This window comes from Plectropomus leopardus, chromosome 7, assembly GCF_026936395.1.
Source record: "Plectropomus leopardus strain MGB_pleo_1.0 chromosome 7, ASM2693639v1, whole genome shotgun sequence".
In the NCBI taxonomy this organism is placed as follows: Eukaryota; Metazoa; Chordata; class Actinopteri; order Perciformes; family Serranidae; genus Plectropomus; species Plectropomus leopardus.
In genome coordinates, this window is record NC_142182.1 from 27,631,768 (window position 1) to 27,656,414 (window position 24,647).

General features: G+C 40.8%; 1 protein-coding gene across 2 annotated transcripts in view; it reads left to right on the forward strand.

Moving 5' to 3' along the window:
* nell2a (neural EGFL like 2a) overlaps positions 1-24,647 on the forward strand; it is a 106,527-nt gene that overhangs the window by 76,137 nt on the left and 5,743 nt on the right. For both annotated transcript variants that reach the window (XM_088080355.1, XM_042496264.2), the window contains exons 16-18: positions 14,105-14,245; positions 16,014-16,207; positions 22,509-22,685. In XM_088080355.1, the coding sequence (XP_087936481.1) occupies positions 14,105-14,245; positions 16,014-16,207; positions 22,509-22,685 (512 nt within the window). The remainder of the gene's footprint in view (positions 1-14,104; positions 14,246-16,013; positions 16,208-22,508; positions 22,686-24,647) is intronic.

Genomic DNA, 24,647 nt, shown 5'->3' on the forward strand with positions numbered 1-24,647 from the left:
TGTTCTTTTTTTTGAAAACACACAAAGATGAGTGAACAAAGTAAAAGTTTCAGTGTTTCAATGAGAGATTTTTTAGTCACATTTGGCTCCTTCACCAGTACTCGGTGAACGTTGTGTCCCAGATTAAAAAAGGAAGACATACATAAAGAGATTTCCTGACCAGTTTATCCCCAGTTTTTTGTGGGCACTGATTGCCAGTCTGTTCATCAGGCGTCACCTTTCCTGTCAGAAGAGTTTAGAACTTATTATTTTTTTATTTTATGTATCCATATTTAATATTGCAATTTGAGATTACCAAAACTTGAAATATGAAAGTGGAAATGGTATCTAGCCATTCAAAAACTTTTGGTTTATTTGTCCAGGTTTTGAGAAATCCATCTTTGAGATTTCTGCCTTCACCCCAGTTTAAGGCAGCTGAATTGAAATTAGTCTATTGTGCGCACAGCATTGAAAAAAAATCCATTTAACCTTGTACTACCCACATACATGTGTGTCTTTGTCTGTTATTGTGATGAGTGCTCTATAATGCGAGATTGTACAACTGAAATGTAATCCTCGAAAACACTACCCGCCAGTGCATTGCAAGAGTATAAAATTAAAATGAAGTGAATTTGATAATGCCACAAATATGCAGCTATGGCAGGCTTAGCTTAGCATAGAGGCTGAAAGCAGGGGGAAAAAGTTAGCCTGGCTTCTTCCAAGGTAAAAATTGACATACCAACCAGCAATTATGAAGATAGCTACATTAACACATTATATCTAAAATTGTAAAAATGACAAATTTAGGTTTAAGGAGCCTTTGTGCAGGACTAATGAAGACTCACTTCAAAAAGTCACTTTTTACACTTCACTCCGAAAGTATAACATGCAAATAACGTGTTAATTATTGAGACATAGAGGTGCTAGTAGAACAATTTTGTAACCTTCATACAGAGCTGAGCTAGCTGTCTCTGTGCTACCAATCTAGCTAGCAAACTCCCAGTTGACTACAGCATCATAATTAACACAAATATGTCAGGGGCGTCCATTTACACATCTCAGGCTCTGCAAGAGCCATCGCATTTCCCATTATTTTGAACCATTTCTTTAAAAGTGTAATTTCCAATGCAAATTAATGAGCATCAAAAAGCAAAAAGTTCCATCAAATTAAGGTGGAGGCAAACATCTAGAAACTCACAAACTGTCATCTGCATGAGTACATACTGCAAGATGTAATTGAGAAAATATGTTTTTCTGTGATTTTGGTGAACCAACCCTTTCAAGTTATTTTTCACCATTTAATGTGACCAAAAAAACAACTGATTGCAAGCAATTTTCTCCAAATGCTGTTGTCTATTTTTTAATCACATCATGAGAAAATTCAGGGGATGAAAGATTGGTGGCTCAGGGATCAGCCTGTTTCTAGGCTCCTCTGCGCTCATTATTGACGCTGATTAGAATTCCAGGATTTGGGGGACGCGAACACAAACAAGCGCTCACACACACGCCGAATCTCTCGCACACTCCTCATGCCTCAGGCGACAAGATGTTTGTCACAGCAGCTGCTGCTTCAGTGTGCATGTGTATCCCTCTCCTCCCTCCCACTCTGATTCCCTCCCAACTTGTCCGAGTCAGCTCTGTGACAGCTACCATCCTCTTTTTTTTTTTTGGTGAGGTTTTATACTCCAGGACCACCATCAGGGCCCCATGCTACAGGGCTAAAGCCTCTGGCACCGTTTAGAGACTTCACCAGTCATTCAGTGTGAAAGGGGGAGTCCGTCTTATTGTCTCCTCACAGTATGACAGGAGCTCCCACTGAGGGAAGTGTCTACTGGAGAAGCTCACAGAGATGTATGGAGGTTAATGTACTGTTGGATATGCTGCTCTGCTGGTGAGGAGGAGGGGGATGAGAGGGAAGGTTTGGGGAGAAGAGATGGAGACGTACAGGGAGACTGACAGATGCAAAATTTGTGGAGGGAGAGGAAGAGAAGTAACGACCAGTAGGGAGGGGTGAGAGGAGGTGAAGTGGAAAGGAAGATACAGAGATGTTGGGAGGAAACTGACAGATGCGGCGATGGAACTCAAGGAGAGAGAGATGGGTGGTGAGAGGGCAGGGGTTAGTGAGTTTTCTCTGCATTTGGATGCGGGATGAGGCCGGTGGAGTCGGTGCAGAAGGAGGAGGAGAAGCAGAGCTGGGTGGATGAACATGGAAAAGCTTTCACTAAGTCTGGGCTCCCCACCCCCAGAACCCTGTGAGCTTTTAGAGGCCTCCCTGGGGACTCCACCGCTTCGGCTGCTGCAGCGGCAGACTGACGGCCTGTCATAAGACACCGAACAGGAGCTCTTCAAGGCACTGTGGATAGACACACGCACACCTATAAGCACACTCACACGCTTAGGTATGAGAGGACACTAACAGTTTGTCAACCTGCCTCCCCATCTTGCATCGCTGTACGTCGGCGTGCTGCGGTGTGCATATGAGTAGTGTGTACATATCTTTCTATCTGTAATTGTACGAGTATGTGGATGCGTGTTAATGTGTTTTCACTTTGTGTTCATCATCTTTTTGTGACTTTGTGTGTGTGTGTGTGCGCTCGGTGGCTTGTCATTACCATTCAGGGGGAATGGATGGGTAGGGACAGGGGACACGCATTGCTGACAGACAGACACCAGCTAGTGGAGGACTCTGACACATCATGAATTATGCAGGACACAGCTGCGCCAGGGCACATACACTTCAGTCGCGGATATAAATGTACGCAGGGCCAGCCATGTAATGTGTGCCCCGAACATGCCGCATAGTCAATGTGGTAGCCTCAGGCTAGCATCATTCCTTATATGGCTCGGGTTGAGAGATGGGCAAAAGCTGGAATATTAGGTTTATTTTTCAGAAAAATGGACGTCCATTTTCTTCCCTGTCTTGGGAAGAGTAAAAATGTGCAGCTCTGCCTATTAGGAATGCTTTGGAGTAAAAACTAAAGCTGTTTGGTAAAACCTCTGATTTTTTTTTTTTTAACCTGAGTGCTCCAATGCCGAATAAAGAGTGAGGTCATTATTTTGTTTGATTGATCATATACCTGTAAATGAATTTCTCTGGTGTGGTAAAATGAACCCATGTTGGTGTTGCAGTCACTGTAGTAATATAGCTGTGATTATCGATGATGTTGTCTGTTTCAGGTAAACATTTTTGCTCTGACAGTCACTAAGTGCACAAAAGCAAAGTCGACCCAATGTTTTACCCCAGGCCTTATTTTCTAATATATAGATTTAAGAGGTTTGGTAACTAGTAACATAGTAACTTTACATAAACCATGATAGATACAAAAGATACACAAAATGTTTGTAAGGGAAAGGGCAAGCAAGGGAAAAAAGGCAATAGAGAGCTTAGAATTATTGAGTACATCGTGTAAATGTAGCCTAACAATCAGCACCTCCAGCTTGCAGTGTTTCATATAATACATGTTACTTGGTGGAGGTGTAAGAAAGTGAACCTGATGTTCTTTAAACAAATTAGCTGCCAGACGTTGCACTAAAGCACAAATTGAGCTTCAAATTGGTGTTGGCAAAATCCAGTAGCTTGCACCTCTGTCCATCAAAGTGTAGTCATCATTGTTAAAGTTGTTCTGGATGTCATTGCTCCTGGCGCTTTTACATAACCAGTGAAGAAGAGAATTGCAATGAAAATTTACAAATATAATCATGTATAATTAATGCACATATCCACGATTTTTCAAATAAGTCCTTGAAAAGCAGGTTGAAGAAATGATTTTCATCATTAGTAATTCATATTTTCTCTTTCTTAGCCTACTAACTTATTTACTGTGTAAAGATCTCCACTCATGTTGCATAAAACACTACTTTATATGCAGAAAACATCACTCGATAGAGGTGTAGGCTGAATGATTGAATGAAATTAACAAAAACATAAACGCTTTTAATAAATTCTTGCTCCATCTAAAAGAGAAGTGTGCAGGAGGAACTTGTAATCTGAAGAGTGTCTTTGGTTATCATGCTTCTAGAAAACACCCTGCACATGTCAGAGGATTCATAACAAGGGCGTCTGAGCTTTAAGAAGCTTTTAGGAAACATGGCCTAGGACTGTAAAGATTTTCTCCCAGCTGTTAGCCTCTTTATGAAATAATCAGACATAACATCTGTGAACATCCTCTTCTGTTTTGGCCTCAGATTCATTTCTATTGACTGAATTGCTGAGCTGTTCCTATGATATGAATGGGGAGGTAACGTTTGTATTTCTTTTATTTTCAGCTCATTATCTTCTCCTTTCAGGCCCCTCTAAGCTTGTTAGGGTGCTTTGCCACCAGTTAAAATTTTCTGTCACTATGCTGTCAGTTCTGTAACTAATGGGCATCTCTGCTGTCCTTGGCTGGCCTCTTGCTGGCTTCTCAAAGGACGCTGCAGGCTGCTTAAGGGAGAAGAGCATTTGATCAGATGCTGTGGATGGACACCTCTCCCTTTCATCTTTCAATTCATCTGTAGTCTCAAAATCCTCACAAGCACTTTTAATCATTAGTGGCTCTGGATCACATAAAGGCTATTCTTTTAACATCTTAAAGGACAAGGAGAAATAGATAAAAGATTTTTTTATGTTTGGTGTTAATGATGCAGTTTATATTTTTGACTCCTACACACTCCTAGAGGGTTATGTTCAAGAGCACCATCAAGGACCCCCGGTGTATTACACCTACACAGTAAATTGTTGTTTTATTGGTAGGTAAAAAAACTAATTTTCTCAAGTCGTGATCATTTACCAGCACACTTCTTCCTCTGAATTGATACTCTCATAAAGAAATGTGACCTAAAGAGGGAAGCGTTCTGTTTATGCGAGGGAAAACGGCGCCTTTTCATCAGAGCTTCCATATTCAATTCACTGTTTAATGAGTTTTTACAACCTTTTCTCTAACTTTACATTTACATGAAGAAAACACGAAGGAAGCGAATTTTGAAGAGGACATATGTGGAGAAAGACAGCTGAGAAGTTAGGAAAGTAGAGGGTACTTAATTATTGGGTAATAGCAGATGAGAGGAGATAAGATGTGAGGAAAAAGGGGACGAAAAAAGGAGGTGATTTATTATGAGATGTAAAAATGGAACAGGAAAAATAGCAATGAGGAAGAATATGGCGACGGAGTTCATGACAGAAACTTTGAAGGCAGTGAGAGAAGGAGTGTGGAGCCCCGAGGTCACGCTGGCATATTGACTAGGACAAAGAGCCGAATCGAGGCCAGACAAACAATTTGTTCCCTCAGACCTCATTTACATTGATGTCGAGCTCCAGGAAGCTTGTCAGGGTTTTAGACAAAAACACAGACTAGACAGACAAAAAAAAAAGCAGCAGACTGAAAGACGGACAAAACAACAGATAGATAAAGAAACAAACAGCCAGAGTCAAACAAGCAGGAAGATGAATAGCAAATAATGAGACATACAGACAGACAGATGAATATGAACAGGTATATTACAATACAAGTAAATAAAGATATGCATGACAAACAGGCTGGTCCAGGTTAAATTACACAGGACAGAAAAGTTGGCAGCAGTTGTTGATGCTTTGCCGTTGCGTAATTTGAAACAGCGAGGGCCACAGCGTGTATTACACAATGGTAGAAGGAAAAAAACATCACAACCTTATCATAGTCGAAATCTCCCCTGAGCACCACCCACTCGACGCTCCGTCACAGGTAGTGAATATTTTAAACCATATTAATTTTTTCACCCCTTTGACAGCTCCCATGATGCATCACTGCAGCTCTCCCTCCCTCTTTTGCTCCACGATATACCCACAAGGCCTGGGGGCCTGTGACTGTTGAAGCTCAAGCGGCTTGTTTAAGCACAGTGATTATGTATTAATTATTTATTTAGAGACGGCCTTACAAAGTACTCACTCCATCACCCGTAATTAGTGTGTCTTAATTAGGCCCTGCTAATGGCCAGAGCTGTCGTTTAGCCGAGCGCAACCTGCTGCTTCTACCTAAATGACACATCTCCCAGGGATAGTTTGTGGCTGTAGCTGCTGCAGTGCAGTGAACTGCAGCGGCCACTGGACAGCTACTTTGCCTTAAAGGCCAATTGAAAATAAATTGCATGTATTTTTCTGCTGCAGCATATAGACCTGCTCTGTTAATTACATGCCCTTTCCTCTCCTTTGGAAAAAAAGAGTCTGCATCCAAAAGTTAATTATTTTATTTTATTTTTTTAGGTTTCGTGATAAAACCATCTATCTGAGAATACCTGTCAGAATGCCATTTTTTTTGTCTTTGGGTAAATTCTTTGCATGTTGATACTTTAAACTCTATTTGTGGAAAGTCGCAACAGTCTTTGTACTAACTGACAGTGAGTATGTTTACATGCACAAAATATTTTGGTTATAGCCCTTATTCCAAAAAAAGACAGTATCCCTACTAAGCTGTTTACATGCAGCTCTGCATACTTAAAAATAGAATAAAATATGAAGAGGTGCAACAGCTGGAGCCGCTTGTCAGTTTGTGTCTCTTGCATCATTTTTTTTTTAAGTTTCCCTCTAGTGGCAGACCTGTTGGACTCCCTCTTTCCTTACGTCACCCTCTTGAAAACATCGGTGCTGTGATATTTGCACATATCCCAGTCTTTAAGTTTCAAAGCAGGTGTATTTCTCCTTCCAACCCAAAATGTGATATTTTGTGCTGCATGCATCTCTACCACACTGCCTTGCAAACTGTTGGCGAGTTGGTTTTTGTACAGTGTATCCATGACAACACAGAGCCAACCGTAAACAAATACGAGGCTGTGTGCTGCAAACTACCGTTAAAAAAAACCCAATTGAGACGCATATTCCAAATTGGCTGTTTACATGCCCAAATAGTGCTGCTAAAGCCTGATATATATATATATATATATCGATATTTGATCTCAAGTGAATATGCTGATTATATGATCCGCATCAAATTCAGAACATTGTCATAATCGAAATTAAAGGGGAATATAGATGTGAATGTAGGCATAGCCAGTGACACTGACCAACAGCCAGTCAGCATCCTGCTTCAACACACGAAAACTCAGACACTTAGAACCATAGCTTGCATTTGCTTCTAGCTAATGTCGCCTTCTTATTCAGAATCATGGACACTTGATCTAGTGTTGCATCTTGACTTGCTGAATGAGCCACCAAACAACAATCAACAGTTTAATAGCAGCCGGACAGAACTGGTCGCGTGCACATGAAACGAGGAAGGACATCATCAGACCGTAACTCTGCCGGTGACGACATAATATAAGGAGTGCGAGTGCGCTTGTAGGGCAAGCGGGAGGGGAGGTGGATGGGTTCAACAAACAACTGACTTTTATGTGGAAGTCCGGTTTTCCTTTCCAGTGTGGATGTGAGTTTTACTGTGTGTGACTTTGTTGCCTAATCCTAAGCCCTGTGCTGATGTTGTGTAAACAAAGCGACATGCCGAGTCACCCCACCGCGTGCAGTGGTTGACATCATGGTAATGGCATCCCACTGCGTAAATAACTGATACAGAGGGATACCTAAAATGTCACGCGGAAGGTCACCGACAAAGTGGCACCATGTGACGAATTGGAATGAGAACATTTTGGTCTCTTCAGTCCAAATTGAAATCAGGCAGTGTGTTTTGTGCGTCCATCCACGAGAATTCATTTTGCTGTTGTTGTTACTTTTCTCTTGATGATGTTACTCTGATTTGATTTGATTTGATTTGACATGTTATTTTATTTGTATTTGTTTTTCTTTGCTTTCTTTTTGTATTTCATGTAAAGCATCTTTGAGTACTTCGAAAAGTACTGTATAAGTCCTAATTATTATTATTATTATTATTATTGATTATTATTATTATTATTATTATTATTATTATTATTAGTATTAGTATTATTATTATTATTATTATTATTATTATTATTATTAATATTATTAATATTATTGGTATTACTTTATTGTGAGAAAAAAATCTTTACATTGTCCCAGGATGTCAACTGTTTCAAATGAATACAAAAACACGAAAAAAACATTTAACCAAACAATTTAAACATACTATAAACACTAGAAATTACATGAGACATTGCGAAGAGTGGAGGTAATTAATCATTCCTGTTAGATTCCTTGTTCGACCCATGTACACTGAGGCTACTTGGAAGCTATAATCTGATTTAATAGAGTGGGGAACAAATAAGTTCCTCAGTCTGTTCAATTGAGCCTGTGGGACTCTGAATCTTCTGTGTGATGATAAAAGCTATTGTTCTACAAATAATGTGAGAGGGGCTACTTCCTCTGTTATTGTTGTGGCTTCAGTTTGTTGTATCACACTTTAAAATGATGCCGCTGGTGCACGATTGAATAGTTATTTCTGCCTGTGCAGAGAATATCAGCTGAGTAGGCAGTCCTTCACTGTAACCCAGGACACATCACTGTACACACTGATGAAAGAATGTGGCCATATGCAGCCCAGACCACCTCTGAATGTGGTCTGAGCAATCTAGTCTCATGATACATTGAGGACCATTGGGCACATTCACACCAGTACTTAGAGCTGTGTGCATGTATGATCTGATCACTCAAAATGCATGTTAATATCAAGTGTAAACAGAGCCATACTCGCACTTCACTGTGCCACAGCTGCCTAGCTAATTAGCTGGCAAACCTGTAAAATTGATAGATATTTGGGAGCTCAGCTTCTCTCTGTGAGATATCTAGCACTTAAGCTGCTAAATGCTCCACGATGCTCAGCAGCAAGTGGCAGGTGCTGTTGTTTAAGCTCTAAATGCTGCTGCTAACACGACTCCGTGGTTTACAAGCAACAGGTGACAGTTACAAGCACAAGCTTGTCAATCAAACATGCATTTCCTCCAACTCAGAGGCTGGGAGATTAAAGGAGCATTTGTGCCTCTCTAAAAAAAAAATTTCTTTCTTCCTTTTAAAAATCATTCGAAAATGTACATGTTTTTTGACAGAAAAAATCTGATTAAGAATTGGGACTTTGGTTGTAATCTTTAGGGTAGGGGAATTTTACAGCTATAGGTAAGTGATACAGAGTGATTGCATTCTTTATGCGCCTCCTGCCACTGGTTGTTCACAAGGCTTGTTTCCAATTTACCATGATTACTCATCCACTCTCCCACTCAAGTGCTTGCAGATATGGATTTGCGTTTCAGTGTTTCATCTTCAGGAACCCAGTGTGTAACTCAATTTGCCTCGGGTTTCATGGTGATTGATTGATTACTTGAGTTCGTTCTCTCTCTTAATGAAGACTGAGGACCAGTGACAATCGCTCAATTACACTTTACTGTACATAAAAGAGCCGGGATCAGGAATCCATTTCTTACCTTAACGTCATGTCACGTACATGCCGATAAAAGCTATGTACCCGTTAAAGGTTCTGCGGCCCTTTTTTTCAGCCATCGTTGTAACCGTGATTGGACGTGACAAATTCAGGTCATTTTAAATCCATTTATTGTCAGATGGCTTCTGACTTAGGAGCAGAAGGAAAAGGTTCAGCTGAGATCCAGAGATGTCTCTTGAATAATTTCTCCTGGAGCCTATCAGGATTAGCAGGTGGACCTCTGTGGGAGTGGAAATCAGATTGAATTAGGTTACTGTACAGGAGATGTACGTGTGGTAGAAGTAACGGTGATGCAACACAGCAGAACTGCACCCCCAACCCCCAGGGCTATCTGTCAGTCAAAGACGGTAAAAGACATGTTGAGGGAAGCGAGAGCAGTAGAAGCAAGGAAAGAGAGAAGGGGTAAAAGCAAAGAACTCTACTTGTCCAGGATCAGAATAAGAAGTGAGGATGAACTGAAGAGAGAGGGAACAATGAAAGCGAGGGATGGGGAGATGAGGGCAGGGCAAGACTAAACTCTAAACTCTGCCTTTTTCTGCTCAAAGAGAGAGCAAACTGCAGGAAAGGTGATGATGAGGGCACCTCTGTTTTTGCCTCAGCTTTGAGACAGAGATAGACAGCGAAAAAGGAGGACATGGAAAGGTGAAGGCAGAGGATGAAGAAAGAGAGGATGGGGGTGGTCATGGCAGCGTGGCATAACAAGCCCAGGAGGGTGCAGAGGGGAAAAAAAACGTCCGCTTGTTCCTCACTTTGTCCTCGGAGAGCTGCCTTAATAGAGCCCTTGTTTCCAGGCTGCCACTCAGGATAACGAGTAGAATAACTATCTCTCTTTCTCCTCTTTCACCTAATCCTCCTCCATCTCCTTCTGCTTCTTCCTCCTACTCCTCTTCTCCTCCTCCTTCCTGCTCTCCTCATCTAACCCATCCTCCTCCTGTGTAGGATTTTCTCTGTCAGTTTCTACGTCTTTCAGTCAGCACAGTAACTCCAAAATAACTGTTCTTCTGTGGCCTTGACCTCGCCAAGAGATAGAGATGGAAAGACAGATTTTATTTTGTTTGTGGAGTTTTTTATTTTTCAAGAGAAGAGAGAGAGGAGAAACATGACATGATTTAACAAGTGAAAGTACTGCGCCATCCGCATCTATGATTCGGCTTAAGCCTCATGATACAGTAGATGCGTTGCTTTCAGGCGGCGCCCCTGTCTAATAGTTGCCGCTGATGATTTAATTACAATGATCTTCCATTATCATTTACGGGAGTTGATAAAAGAGAAGGCGAGGCTTTTGCGAGCATGCTGTATCTTTGCTGATCCCCACACATTCAATTTGTCAAGTCCAAGGTGCAACAACAGTGAGTTTCAGTGTCCTAAAATGCAGCAGCTTTAAAAGTTGATTTGACAGCGGGCCAGGAAGCGACAGGACGTAATTGTTGCTGACAGGTTCGGCTCAGATAAAAGAGAAAACAATGGATCTTATGTTGAAGGTGTAACCCTCTGTTGTTACAGCCAGACAGTCAGGTTTTTAAAACACCTGAATGAAACTGGCTGAAAATAACCCATTTGCATATTTTTAGACTTACTTCATCATCAGTGTCTGTTATAAATAGAATCTGACTGCTCAGTTGTACTTTGAACAATTTCATGCAACCTTATTGGGGAGAAGAGGATGATTTGAACAAATCCATCTTTTTTTTTTTCCTATAATGGCGATACACCTCATGCAGATTTTCCCTTTAAAAGCTCCCTGTGCTTTTATCACACTGAAATTCACAGGCAACAAAGAGCATTGGATATTTCTTTTCAGGAGTGGGGAGAATTCATATTAATTTTCAAAGATAGGCTTGTTATCGTATTTGCTGTAGACTCATGATTTTTAAGCAGTGTCCTTTTAACCCAGCATTGCTGTCCTAAGGGGAGAAAATGTGGTGTGGTGCTCTCACCAAACTGATGTAATTAGAGAAATGTGAGCTTTTGCTTCAAAGTTTGCCACAACGAAAGAGAGCCCAAAGAAATCTTCAAGGTCCAGTGTGCAGGGTTTGGGGGGTGGGGGGAGTTGTAGACATTACTGGCAGTAATGGAACTTATTTTCCCATTTGTTTATAATGATCAGAAAATACGAGTTGTTGTACTTTTGTTATCTTAGAATGAGCCGGTTATATCTACATACGGAGCGGGTCCTCTTACAAGGAGCCCGCCTTGGTTGTTTCTACATTGGCCCAGAACGGACAAATCAAACACTGGCTGTAGATAGGGCCATTTGCATTTTTGCTTCAGTCAAGTGGAGCAGTTTAAATACCTCGGGTCTTGTTCACAATGAGGGGAGGATGGAATGGGAGATCGACAGGCGGATCGGTGCAGCGTCTGCAGTAATGCGGACTCTGCACCGGTCTGTCTTGGTGAAGAGGGAGCTGAGCCGAAAGGCAAAACTCTCGATTTACCGGTCGATCTCCGTTCCTGTCCTCACCTATGGTCACAAGCTTTAGTGTAGTGACTGAAAGAACAAGATCACAGGTATAAGCAGCTGAAATGAGCTTCCTCTGTAGGGTGGCTGGGCTCTCCCTTAGAGATAAGGTGAGAAGCTCGGTCATCCGGGAGGAGCTCAGCGTAGAGCCGCTGCTCCTCCACGTTGAGAGGAGCCAGATGAGGTGGCTCGGGCATCTAATTAGGATGCCTCTCTGACGCCTCCACGGTGAGGTGTTCAGGGCACGTCCCACCAGTAGGAGAAACCGGGGAAGACCCAGGACACGCTGGAGAGACTATGTCTCCCAGCTGGCCTGAGAACGCCTCGGGATCCCCCGGGAAGAGCTGGACGAAGTGGCCAGAGAGAGGGAAGTGTGGGCTTCCCTACTTAGGCAGCTGCCCCCACGACCCGACCACGGATAAACGGTAGAAAATGGATGGATGGATGGCTTCAGTCACAAAGACTTTGCCTCATGACTGTAACCAGCATAAGAAAATGAGGCTCTGTATTTTACGTGCAAAAAGTGTATAGAACTTGGCACAATGGGAATCGAGGTAGTCGAATTCCACATACAGAGTGAGACACACAAAAAAACCACTAAATGTCAGGTATTTCCCAGATCTTCAGTTTTCAGAGAAAAAGTTGAGCACACATTAGCAGGTGCTGGGCTAGCGACCCCACTCTGACATGTGAAACAGTGTCACAGAAACACTGATTTGCAACATGAAACCACTTTGTTTAGTGTTTTAACCAGAAGAAGAGAGGAAAAGACAGAAGGGAATTTTTCTTGAGAAACCTTCTCAACAACGGGCACTGAAGGAATCCTAAATTGAAGACGCTTCAGCTGGTTGCAATCTGCAGTCCTAGATGCTACTAAATCCTCCTAAATCTAACTGTTCCTTAAAATTTCATTTTTAGTGGCATTTAAAAGATCTTAAATCTAATTTACCTTGTGCTTTAGGAACCTTGATGCAAGACAGAAAAAAGGAATATATCTGAGGTTTTTTTTAGCAAACCTGCTGCTCAGGCAAACGTGGGTCATTTTTGAATAGATAAGGCCCTAATCTGTGGGACATTTCATCAACAGTTAATCTGCTGCAGAAATTCTATTAAAAGGCTGAGGGCTCATTAGCCAATAGATCTTAATCCCATTACTGCCTGGGCGGTGGGGGACCGTGAGCCCGGTCTGCCTGTCGCTCTATGGGGGATACTGTTGCAGGCAGTTGTGGAGAAGGTCAGACACAGCACACTGCCATTTTCATAATGAGAGCAGAGCATCATGCATCATGCACAATAATAAAAAAGCCATCACCGACTTTACAGACACATTTAATCACGGTGCATGTCTGGGCCCAACATATTTAGCCCCACTGTGTAATAACAGGCTTTATTTCCTCTCTCGTGCAGGCCTGGCCCTTAGTTTAATTAAATGTTAGCTGAAATATCAGAGTGATCCATCTCTCCCTGTGTATTATGCTCATTGTTGAAAATTATATTAGATTTGTTCTTGGTTGACGTTTGCAGGAAAGTTGCAGGGTCGCTTGTTGAAATTAAAGGGTTGAATGTTGGCCTGCTGTAAACAGAAACGAGAAGTGAGAGAGCCAAAACAGAGAAACAAGGAGACACAGATGAAAAGAGCCGAATAGAGGAAACAGGAGATAAAAAAAAAAAATACAGAGTGGAGAACGTCAGAGCATGTTATCAAAGTCTTTTATTAAAGACAAGAGCTGAAGGAGGAGGCAGAGTCAAGGATCTTTCTAAGTGGAGCCTTGTGAAAACAAACATCAGCTCCATCTATTGACAGCCACCCACGGGATGTGTTAGATGGTGTGTTAAAGTCCTTTGCTGGGCCTCTTCACACATCACCTCATAGAAACTCCCAATGTCCAAGCAAAGTTCAGCAAAAGAATACACACACACACACACACACACCCCAGAATCTTTTTGTTTGCCTGCATGTGTTTGAGGATTAGACTGGGTAGGATGTTTGCTGGCATTTCAAAATACAAACCTGTTAAATCTCCAGCTTCTAAGAAAAGGCTCGTTGTATTAGAATCATTCATTCCCTGCTATCTTTTATTGATACAGATGTCCTTCTCTGGCTATGCAACTATGCTTCATCAATAAAGCCTACGGACAAGATTCACTCAGAAGTCAGACATGTTGTTTTATCAATTATAAATCAGTCAATGTTGAAAATACCCACCAGCCAAGAATCAGGTTCAATAGTCCATTCAGAGTAAAGAGCATACTTTGAAACTAACATGATTCAGAATGTTTATGGCTGTCTTATTGTTCCCTCTCCTTTCTGCAGATATTGATGAGTGTGCTGATGGCTTCGTCGAGTGTGATAGTAAATCCACTTGTGTCAACTTGCCCGGCTGGTACCACTGTGAGTGCCGTGATGGCTACCATGACAACGGCTTGTTTTCCGCCAGTGGGGAATCATGTGTAGGTGAGTGATCCACCTTCACTTTCTGTACTCACACATAAAAAACATGATGATAAAAGTGACATTTTTATTCAGATTTAAGGATTGTATGACTGCCGGCTGGAAAGCTTCTTCCGCCCCAACACTGAGTGTTCACATAGACATGAATGACCTGTGTATGAGGCTTATCCTGGTTACAATCATATTTGGGATACGGTGTTTACATGAGCAAAGAAAATTTGTTTTATTATTCATATTCCCTGTTATACATCCAGATTTCTTTCAGAGTACTCCAGCTAGCATATTTGGGCTTCTTATAAAAAGAATATGGCCTTTACATGCTCACACATAAAGGAGATACTCCTTTATGTCTTTAAAAATAAAACCTGATCATAAATTCGTTATTCATGTGCATGTAAACAACTTAGTGTCTCAGTGGAGAGGGGGAGACAAGTTACTTTCCACTTGATTTCTTGTGTTACAAAATAAAAAGAGCACTGGTCATCTGCCAGGTGACGTATACATGACCTCTTGGTGTTTGGGGTAGACTTGTCTGCGGAGTGACTTCATACCATGTATTGTATGAGGAGTGTCTCTACTAATTGCAAATTTTCATGTACTTTTGTTATTATTTTTGTTTTATTTTTATATGCAGCTGTACCCTGTTTGCCTTGTCTATCTGAGGGTATCCAAGATACATAAAATAAGTGTACACATAGCTATGATTCTCACTGCGCAGCCCTCTCAGTTTTCAATTTTCACTTGTGAATTTCTTACATGAAAAATAACAGCTAACTTATTAAAAAAAAAAAATCACATTCAGGCATGTTTGTACTTTTGGACATGAAATGAAAACAAGAGATTTTCATTAATGTTTCATGTTATGAAGAAATTATTTTTCTCTAGTCTTTTTCTTTTTACAGGATAGTTTATACCCATTGTTAATTAAATATGGAATAAACATTTATGCAATTTTGTGTCTAAGATATATTATTATAATATCATTAATATAATATATTTCTAATTTGAAGTTGCGATGCCACTTGGACGTTAAGTATGCATAATTTTGTTGAAATACATGTGTCACCCTCCATAAGAAACTCACCCAACTTCTCTTTCATAAGATGAGCCGTTACGCTCCTGTAAGTCATGCTGTGATTGGATAGGTATGTCATTATCAGTGTGTTTTCCTCCCTGAAGATCGGTTTGCTTTTTGCTGCCTATTCATTTTCTAGAACATTCTTTTTGATACAGCTTGTCAGGAGAGGTGTCAGCTGTCAAAATGGAAACCCTCAATCTACAGCAACAGAGCTAGTGCTGCTGGACTTGTTGACCCAATCTTGGCTGTCAGTTTGAGTTGGGAGAGGCAGGTGAAAAAAGCACATTAAAGGCACTCTCAAAAAGCCAAACCTGGCCGAGTTTCACAAAGCAAGTTATAATTTCACCAAAAGTAGGTTTCTAGGTTACATTACAGTTCTATACTGTATGTTTCTCAAGAGATATGAAAAAATGTTGAATTGCTAGATTTTACAGCTGCAAATGAGCTGCAACTTACAGGTTCTGAGAGGTCATTGACTTGCTCAAGAGGACATAGTTGTGGATGCTCATCACTAAATATTGTACTTTGAACCACTGTGTTACAAGATGCGCTCCTTTGCCTTGTTGCCATGTTACTAAAGCAAATATTATCAGATTTGTAATTAAAACAATGCCCATTTCCACAAGCCCTGCATTAACTGTGTTATCTGCACTGAGCATATGTATGATGTCATCTTTTTTGTGCTCCCCGCAGATATTAATGAATGCAAGACGGGGAGGAACACCTGTGCCAACGACACAGTGTGCTTCAACCTGGACGGAGGCTACGACTGCCGGTGCCCCCACGGGCACAACTGCACTGGTGACTGTATCCATGACAACAAGGTCAAGCACAGTGGGCAGATCTGGGTGCTGGACAGCGATAGGTGCTCTGTGTGCTCCTGCCAGGTAAGAAACAGAGGGAGAAGAGACAGAGAGACAAGCCAAGGCAGAGGTAGATGGATTGCATGAAACAGACACAGATAGACAAGTTATAAGACAGATAAGATGAGAAGAGATAGAGAGCAAGATAGAAACGGAGGAAACGTGTTCAGTGCCGTAGATAGTTGAGTAATGATGTTCCCTCACTCTGTCACTGCATGTGCACCCAACTGGTCTATGATTGAATTTCTTTCCTTTGTTTATTCTCTCTCTGGTATCCAAGTGTCTAAACAAAGAAAAACAAAGCAACTGTAAACCTGTTTTTCCCTATGAATGATGACGTTCCCCACGGTGCCAATCAACAACAAACATCAACTTTGTTTTGTCTTGTAATCATACTGCTCTCCTTGCACCAGTCGATGGTGTTTTAAAAACACATGAAAGCATAGTGGTGCAATGAATGAAGAGTTAAAGGTTTTTCATGACATGACATAATGGAAGTTGGACCAATGTCATTCCACCTTTGGGCAGATAGATAGACACTGATGTTCCTTGAGCTTGAAGTTCACCTTTAATCTCTTTAGAAGTTTTTCTGAGCTCTTTTGTTACCATTCTTATTATCTGTCTCTTTGATTTGTCATCAATTTTCCTCCTGCGGCCACGTCCAGGGAGGTTGGCTACAGTCCCATGGATCTTAAATTTCTGAATAATATGTGCAACTGTAGTCACAGGAACATCAAGCTGCTTGGAGATGGTCTTATAGCCTTTACCTTTAACATGCTTGTCTATAATTTTCTTTCTAATCTCCTGAGACAACTCTTTCCTTTGCTTCCTCTGGTCCATGTTGATTGTGGTACACACCATGTCACCAAACAGCACAGTGACTACCTGTAGCCCTATATATAGGCCCACTGACTGATTACAAGATTGTAGACACCTGTGATGCTAATTAGTGGACACACCTTGGATTAACATGTCCCTTTGGTCACATTATTTTCAGTCTTTTCTAGGGGTACCATCATTTTTGTCCAGGCCTGTTTCATGAGTTTATTTTTTTAAATAATTCTGTTGAAGCATGGTTGAAAAGCAATGTCTGACTTTAATTGGTTAAATTTCATAGAATTCTTATTTATTATAACTTTTGTCAGATTCAAGTTATTTCTGTGACCATTGTGAGTTTTTCTTTCATTAACCGAAGGGTACCAACAATTTTGTCCACGTGTGTAATAGACTTAACTTTCATGACATACATAGGTATTAATCCAAACCATGATCTTTTCCTAAACCTAACCGAATAGTTTCGGCACTGAAACCTAAAAAACACTTCAACAGTTTTACATGGATGGTTGGATATGCACCTTATGGTAGGCTATTAGATGCAGTTATCCCTATCTGAAGAATGATAATAGAAATGATAACAATGATAACAGTGATTAAATGGACTGATAACATTTGAAAGGGGTAAATTTGTGTATCAGAGATATCAAATATGAACTTCAGAATGCCATTCTTAAATGCCCTAACTGTTGATGTCACTGGATCAAAACACTATCTGCCCAAAGGTGGAATGACATTGGTCCAACTTCCATTATGTCATGTCATGAAAAACCTTTAACTCTTCATTCATTGCACCACTATGCTTTCATGTGTTTTTAAAACACCATCGACTGGTGCAAGGAGAGCAGTATGATTACAAGACAAAACAAAGTTGATGTTTGTTGTTGATTGGCACCGTGGGGAACGTCATCATTCATAGGGAAAAACAGGTTTACAGTTGCTTTGTTTTTCTTTGTTTAGACACTTGGATACCAGAGGTACCAACAATTTTGTCCACGTGTGTACATATGTGACGTAACTTAAAAGTGTTATATTTGGAAATTGTCGGCTACAGTTACAGTTTAACTAGAATCCCTGTGAAATTAAAAGTTGAAAGCCTACCTTGGCGTTGTCAGCTAGGTGTTTTGCCTTGCTATATTTGCATGTTTGTTTTTTTGCAGTTTTCGTAGCTTCCTCTTCTAAATGTGTTTCTGCTATGTGATTGGTTTTTTTTTCCCATACTCACCTGCACGCTGTTATTGGCTGGGGGCTACAAGTCCATAAACACCCCAACCACAGCAAAATAAGAAAAAGCAGATAAATTCACTGCCACAGCTTCTACTGGAGTTATAGGTGACAACGAAAGTGATTACTTCTGTTGGTGTCTATAAATTGTTGTTGTTTGAAATCATGTATAATATGCGTTAAAGTAGGATATGCAAGTTAACTTAGGTATAAGTCAGTTAAAATGAGTAAACATTAACTTTTGGTTTCACACAAGACACAAACTGGGGTCTCCTGGGTGAAAGCCCTGCGTTTGTTTGACCCATCCACCCATCCCAACCTACTCCATATGCCGACTTTATTACTCTTGATACTACATCACCTGCCTTCCTCCTTTACTCCTATAATTACTACAGCCATAGAAGTCACCACCTGATAATAAAAATAATTAAAGAAGGTAGAGTTGGCCACCCTCAAATCTATTCACTGGATGACAGCTGATCAACACCATTCAATGGGCTGATAACATCTGAATAAGATGCAACTAAATATTATAGTTGACGCTTGAGGGATTATTCACAAAGTGGAGTCCACAATTTCTTCAACAAATGCCATTTCATTCTACTTGAATTTCTAAATTAAACAATATCTGATGAGTAGTTCTTAGTGTTATGTAAAAAGGGTCACTTGCAGTCACTTTTCATTCTACAGTGTGTTGTAGCGTCTCTCAGCTAACTGTTATGATTTAAAGGGTTGCAACTCTAAACCGAGAGCAGGCTTTTCTTCAAGTAGCAAAACAGCTCTACAAACCCTGCTGACTGGACACTACCTGGCTAGTACTAAACAGCAGACAAAGTTAGTAACTGACAGGTTAATTTTATGGAGCATCTAGCAGCTAAAGAGCAGGTTTTTCCATTAGGACTTGGTGGAGACCAAAATAGAGCTAAAAAGGGTGAGGTGAGGGTGATGATATTGATAATATTACAGTGTTAAAAGCTTCTCTCTGTTGCTCCCATGTCACCAAAAAAAGAGTTAATACAGCTTTAAGTAAAACAAAATAAATGAATTTAAACTTTCTTACACCAAAAACCCACCTGTGGAATATCTTAAAACTTCTTGGTATTTAAACTTTTTCTGCAAGTACAAGAGCAAGCAATGCATGCCATTTAAGCAACATTAGGCTTGCTTGTATTGTACATTGCTTTTAGTTAAGGAGCGGGCTACTGCTTAAGCTAGTGATGTAGAAAGTGCCCCTTGGGGCCAAGTCATTTTTGGAAATATTAGAATGCACTGATGTGATTCATTTCCACAAGATTAATCAAATTCTGCTCAAAATGAAAGACTGCCCTCATCTCCACCCCTTCTCCTTTTTTTTAAATAAATGAGGAAATGTGTAGGATATTGTGTCAGCATATAAAGAGACAAAATGTGAGTGCAGATAGAACCACTGGTACAATAAACCCTGGTGTTGCAGTGCTGTTGACAGTGACAGTGATGCCGTTGAGACAAGCATTTTCATTAAGGTGCATGAGCTATATGTAGTAATTTTTAAAAGTCTACATGAGTGACTCGGGGTTCTCATGTCATTGCTTTGATTGATTTCTGACACCACAGTGACAAGGCATCTGGGAACAGTTGGTCCTGAAAATTCATTCCATCATCCCAAAGACATTTTCTCTCCTTGATTATCAGGTCATGGACCAGTCATACTCTGCATTTCAGCGTTTCACTCAACCTAATGCCAAGTGTCTGGCAGTAGTGGAAGGTGATTATAGTGGATTAGTGTCGGTAGTGAATGATCAAGCAGCAAATTATTCATTTGATTACAAAGGACCAGGGAAGAAATGGCTCCATAATTAAATGAGTCATAATAATTGATTTGAGAGATTGAGGAGCTGCCTGTCAAAATTACTTGTATTGAGCGATTGAAGGAGCAGAGGAGTAAACATGTTATTGTTTTGGAGTTAGACGGACACAGCTGGATATTAGATGGAGAGCTGCGACTAACTGGGGGGAAACCAAGGTCAAACATCACAGAAGAGACAAAGACTGGGAGGTGTCCAGACTGAGGTCATGCAATATGCAAATAGTTCATTGTCTCAACCTGCTTGAAGCACCAGATGGGCGGGGTTCACCGCATGAGTGCATGTGTCTGCAGGGTTGCTAATTTCTAAAACATTTCAAAAATTAAAGTAATTGTATTTAATTAGCAGGGAAAAAAATCAATTTGCAGAAACTCGAGGTTCAGCTGCAGCTCCTGGGCATTGAATCGATCCAGAATCCTGAATGAGACAACAATAAAGAAAAATTATGCCAGAGTGACATTAATATTTGGACATCAAAGAACCAACAGGTTTCTATTTAAATTTTTATTTGTCAGGCATTAAGTTAAGTTTTTTCCATGTAATTTTACGTATATATTGCACTATTTTAGGTCATTGTCTATAGCTGGCTACAAACAATAACTTTGTTGTCTTTTTTTTAACCTATTTCTAACCAGGCCTCATTGAGATTAAAAATATTGTTACTATACATGGCCAAAATAGGCAGCAAAACTGTAAAAGGCTGACAAAGTACCAAAGTATGTCACTGGATTTGAAGTGAACAATAATGACACCATCATCAAAATTAAAATTGCCATTTGGAATAAGATAACCTTTGTGGCCCAGAGGTTAGATGGTCAGTTTGGTATTTTTTCACATGGACCCTACTTTACCATGTTTGTGTGATAAATGTGACAAATCGATACAATTTTTAGAAAATGGTGCTTTTATTGAGGAGAACACAGCAGCTTGCACAGCAAAACAAACCACAATGTAATCACTCCAGGCTAAGATTGTTATTCTGAGTGTCTGACAACAGTATGGAAAGGATCCCTATGGAGAAAGATCTTTTTTATTAAAGAGAAAGATCCTTTTTTTCTTTTACCAGGAACAGCTCCAAAGTCCTTATCACCAAACCTACCAGACACCACTTTAAAAAAAAAAAAAAAAAAAATTTTAGCATGAAAAGCCAGCATAACATCCAACACGGTGATTAAAGGGCTCATTTCAACCAAACTGAGTTGGTGATGGTTGTAATAATGAAAAGACAAACCAAGACGATTTCGTGATTTTTTTGTTTGTTTGTTTGTTTGTTTCTGTCGACTTTTTACAAATTGTGTTTTACGATGATAAAATTGCTGTTTTGTTTTTGTTTTCCTTTTAATAGAATCTGGTCAGTTTTGCAATATTTTTTACAGAACAGACAATCTCTGTAGGGAGCCTTAATGTAATGTTGTCAGCCAGAATGATAATATGAGCATGATAGAGGTAAAAGCAAGCACTTTCATTGGACTTAAATTTACAGTGCACATGCCTCGAATGGTTAAATTGTAGCCTGTTTTGCCCCAGAAGTCTCACTCAATACTGGACCAATTTCCAAAACCGTTTTTCTAATAAATCACTTAGAAACAAAAACACAGGGTCCAGGTTGAAAAATATCAAAGTTATCCTTTAAGACAGCAACTATGACCAGCAAAGTCCCTCGTTTGTGTCAGATTTTTACATTGATCATAGATCATAGATCATAGATAGATCATTCCCCACCTCTCTCCTTCATATACTGTCATCTCTCAAAAAAGAGACTTATTGGACTGCATTTGAGACTACATGCATCATTATCCTTATTTTGGTAGTATGTTTATTTTTAGTTAAGTTTATTTCAATATTCTTTTTTTTTGTGTTCCCATGTTGTAGATTGGATAAATCTGTATTATTGTAATTCATTAATTAACAAACAATTAACAAATTGTTTGTTATGTAAAATGACAAAAAACTGTTTTAAATAAAAAAATAGCACTCCGCATTTATTTCTTTTATGGCTCAGACAGTTGTACATTGAAGTGGCAGCAGCAGATGTGAGAAGGAGAGAAATATGTGACAAAGGTAATAAGTTGAATTCAGACCTGCAGCTGTTCTTGTTTGTGGATGGCACCTTAAATCACGGAGACAAGTAGACAGCCAAATATCACTTCTTCAGACACCTCACTGATGAACAGGATCTCCCAAAGTTGAGCTTAAGTATTCATAAAATATATTTTTATCCAGTGTGTCTTTCCTGAAGTATGAGCTGAGACTGCATAGCCATACAATACAGCCTCAAAACTGTTGCTAGGCTACACAGCCTTTATTACAATATTTATTATCAACATGCATGTTTAATAACCCCATCACACAAACGGCCTTGTCTTTGCATGCATGCATATGTGTGCTCAGGTAATATTTGTGTATTTGTGCTCCCCGCTCAGGCTGGCCAAGTGATGTGCCGCAGGATGGTCTGCGACTGCGACAACCCCAACGCCGACCTGTTCTGCTGCCCCGAGTGCGACCCTCGCCTGAGCAGCCAGTGCCTGCACCAGAACGGCCTGCTCACCTACGGCAGCGGGGACACATGGGTGGAGAACTGCCAGCAGTGCCAGTGCCTGGTGAGTAGGCCTTGATAAATAAAACCCCCACATGTTTATAAAACTTACATCTCAGGATTTTAGACAACGCTTTTATCAAGAGCAATTTACGGTGTTAAGGAAAACAACATAAGCATTCACTGCCGTGCCACAGTGCCCACACAAGACACAGAACAAATACTCCAGTCTCCATGGAAATGTGCACGAATAGGAGAGAGGCACTATGTAAAGAAAGTCAAGGAGAGAAGTTTTGTGGCAAGAGAGGGGGAGTGATTAAGAGGTGAATAGGAAGGTTGCAGAGAGGAGTAGCTGAAGATTGCTTTTCAACTCGTGGAGGAAGAAAGGGAGAGAGTGATTAGTGAGGTTTTTTTGAGAATTCAAAAGGACCCTCTGCACTGTTGCCTGCTGTGATGGAATTATATGTGTTATTGAAGGATACTTCCAAGGTTGAGAGAACGGGAGAAAATGTGTGTGTGTGTGTCTGGAGAGTGGGAGGTGTGTATCATCTGTGTTTAGAAGGTTGTGTTGATTGATGAGTATTTGCAGCATGTGTGTGTTTTTCTGGTGTCCTCTACATGCAATCCTATTTCTCATACAAAACAAACCGACGCATGAATCTTTCACAGTAAGACATATACACAATTTTCTTTGCGGTCACGTCTTCTGCCGTGTCGACCTTTTGCCAAGGTTTACACGGCGCTGCTGTTCAAACAACAAGGAAGCGTTTCATAAGTGTTTCCCAATAAAACCTGACAAAAACAATAAATCCTCCTATCCGTGATGCCCCTCTCACCATGTAGCTGTATGCATATGAAATGCAAATGTCATCCTTTACATCCTACCACACTGTCTTGTCTCACCCACACTCAGCTGTACCACACACCCACACCAGTGTCACTCCTTCTGTTCAATGACGCACAAATCATCTTCACTGTGGCTCTTAGACAAGCACTTTACAACTCCTTTTTCTTCCTTTTTGTTGTTTTTAAAGATCCGCTTTACTTGTAGCTAATATAAGTTGGCTCCAGCCTGACAGATTTATGGTCTGAGGAGCAGCAGCAATGCTGTTTCCTCCCCTCCTGCCATTGTAATGCTGTCCTGATGCCCGGACCTGAGGGTTGCTTTTTGAATTTCTTACAGCGAGGCCATTATAGAGGAGCTCGAAAATCACCACTCAGCTGAGAGGCAGCGGGAAATCACAGTCGGCTGAAAATGGGTTCGCTCGGCTTCACTCTCGCCGAGGCTGTGCTCACTGCTGGCACTTATATATGTTGACACAAACAGACACAAACGCGATGAGAATGCAGGCACGCCGGTCCCAGTAGCGGAGCACACGCAACCGGTATACAAACACAAGTATGTGCAAGGTATACGTTTACACACATCATGTCAGAGGAAGTAGGCACACCTGTCACCACAACAACACATGCTTTTCTCTACAACCATGCAGACAGACATGAAACACACTCAATTAAAGATGCAGAGAAACACACACGCAGAGCAAAGGACCACCAGCCTCACAGTATAAAGAGCAACACTTGAAAGGGTGAGAGAGAGGGCTGCTGCGCGATACCGTACAGAGACTCCAGTGGCGTGACAGGGACGTGAAGTGAACCTTGAATGCTGCTACACTTAGCAGAGCCATGGTTGTCCAGGCTCAGCGGGAGGCTTTGAAACACACAGTGACAACAGCCAGATGGGCAAATCATTCTCCCAAAGACCACAACGTGAATCCGTCTCTGCTCCCCCGCGCAATCATTTGAAATCAAGAATGTGACCTTTGCAGAATGCACACAGACATGGGGCCACTTGTGATTTACTATCTTGTTAAATCGCCACGAGATCAAAGAAGCAGATTCCTTCGCCATAGGCTGCACTGTGGGCTGAGGCAAATAAGAGAAGGAGAGTGATTACTGCCGGCTGATTCCCAGGCAAATATAAATGTCAGTAGTTTTTAATCTCCTGGAGGCATTTTGTACATGT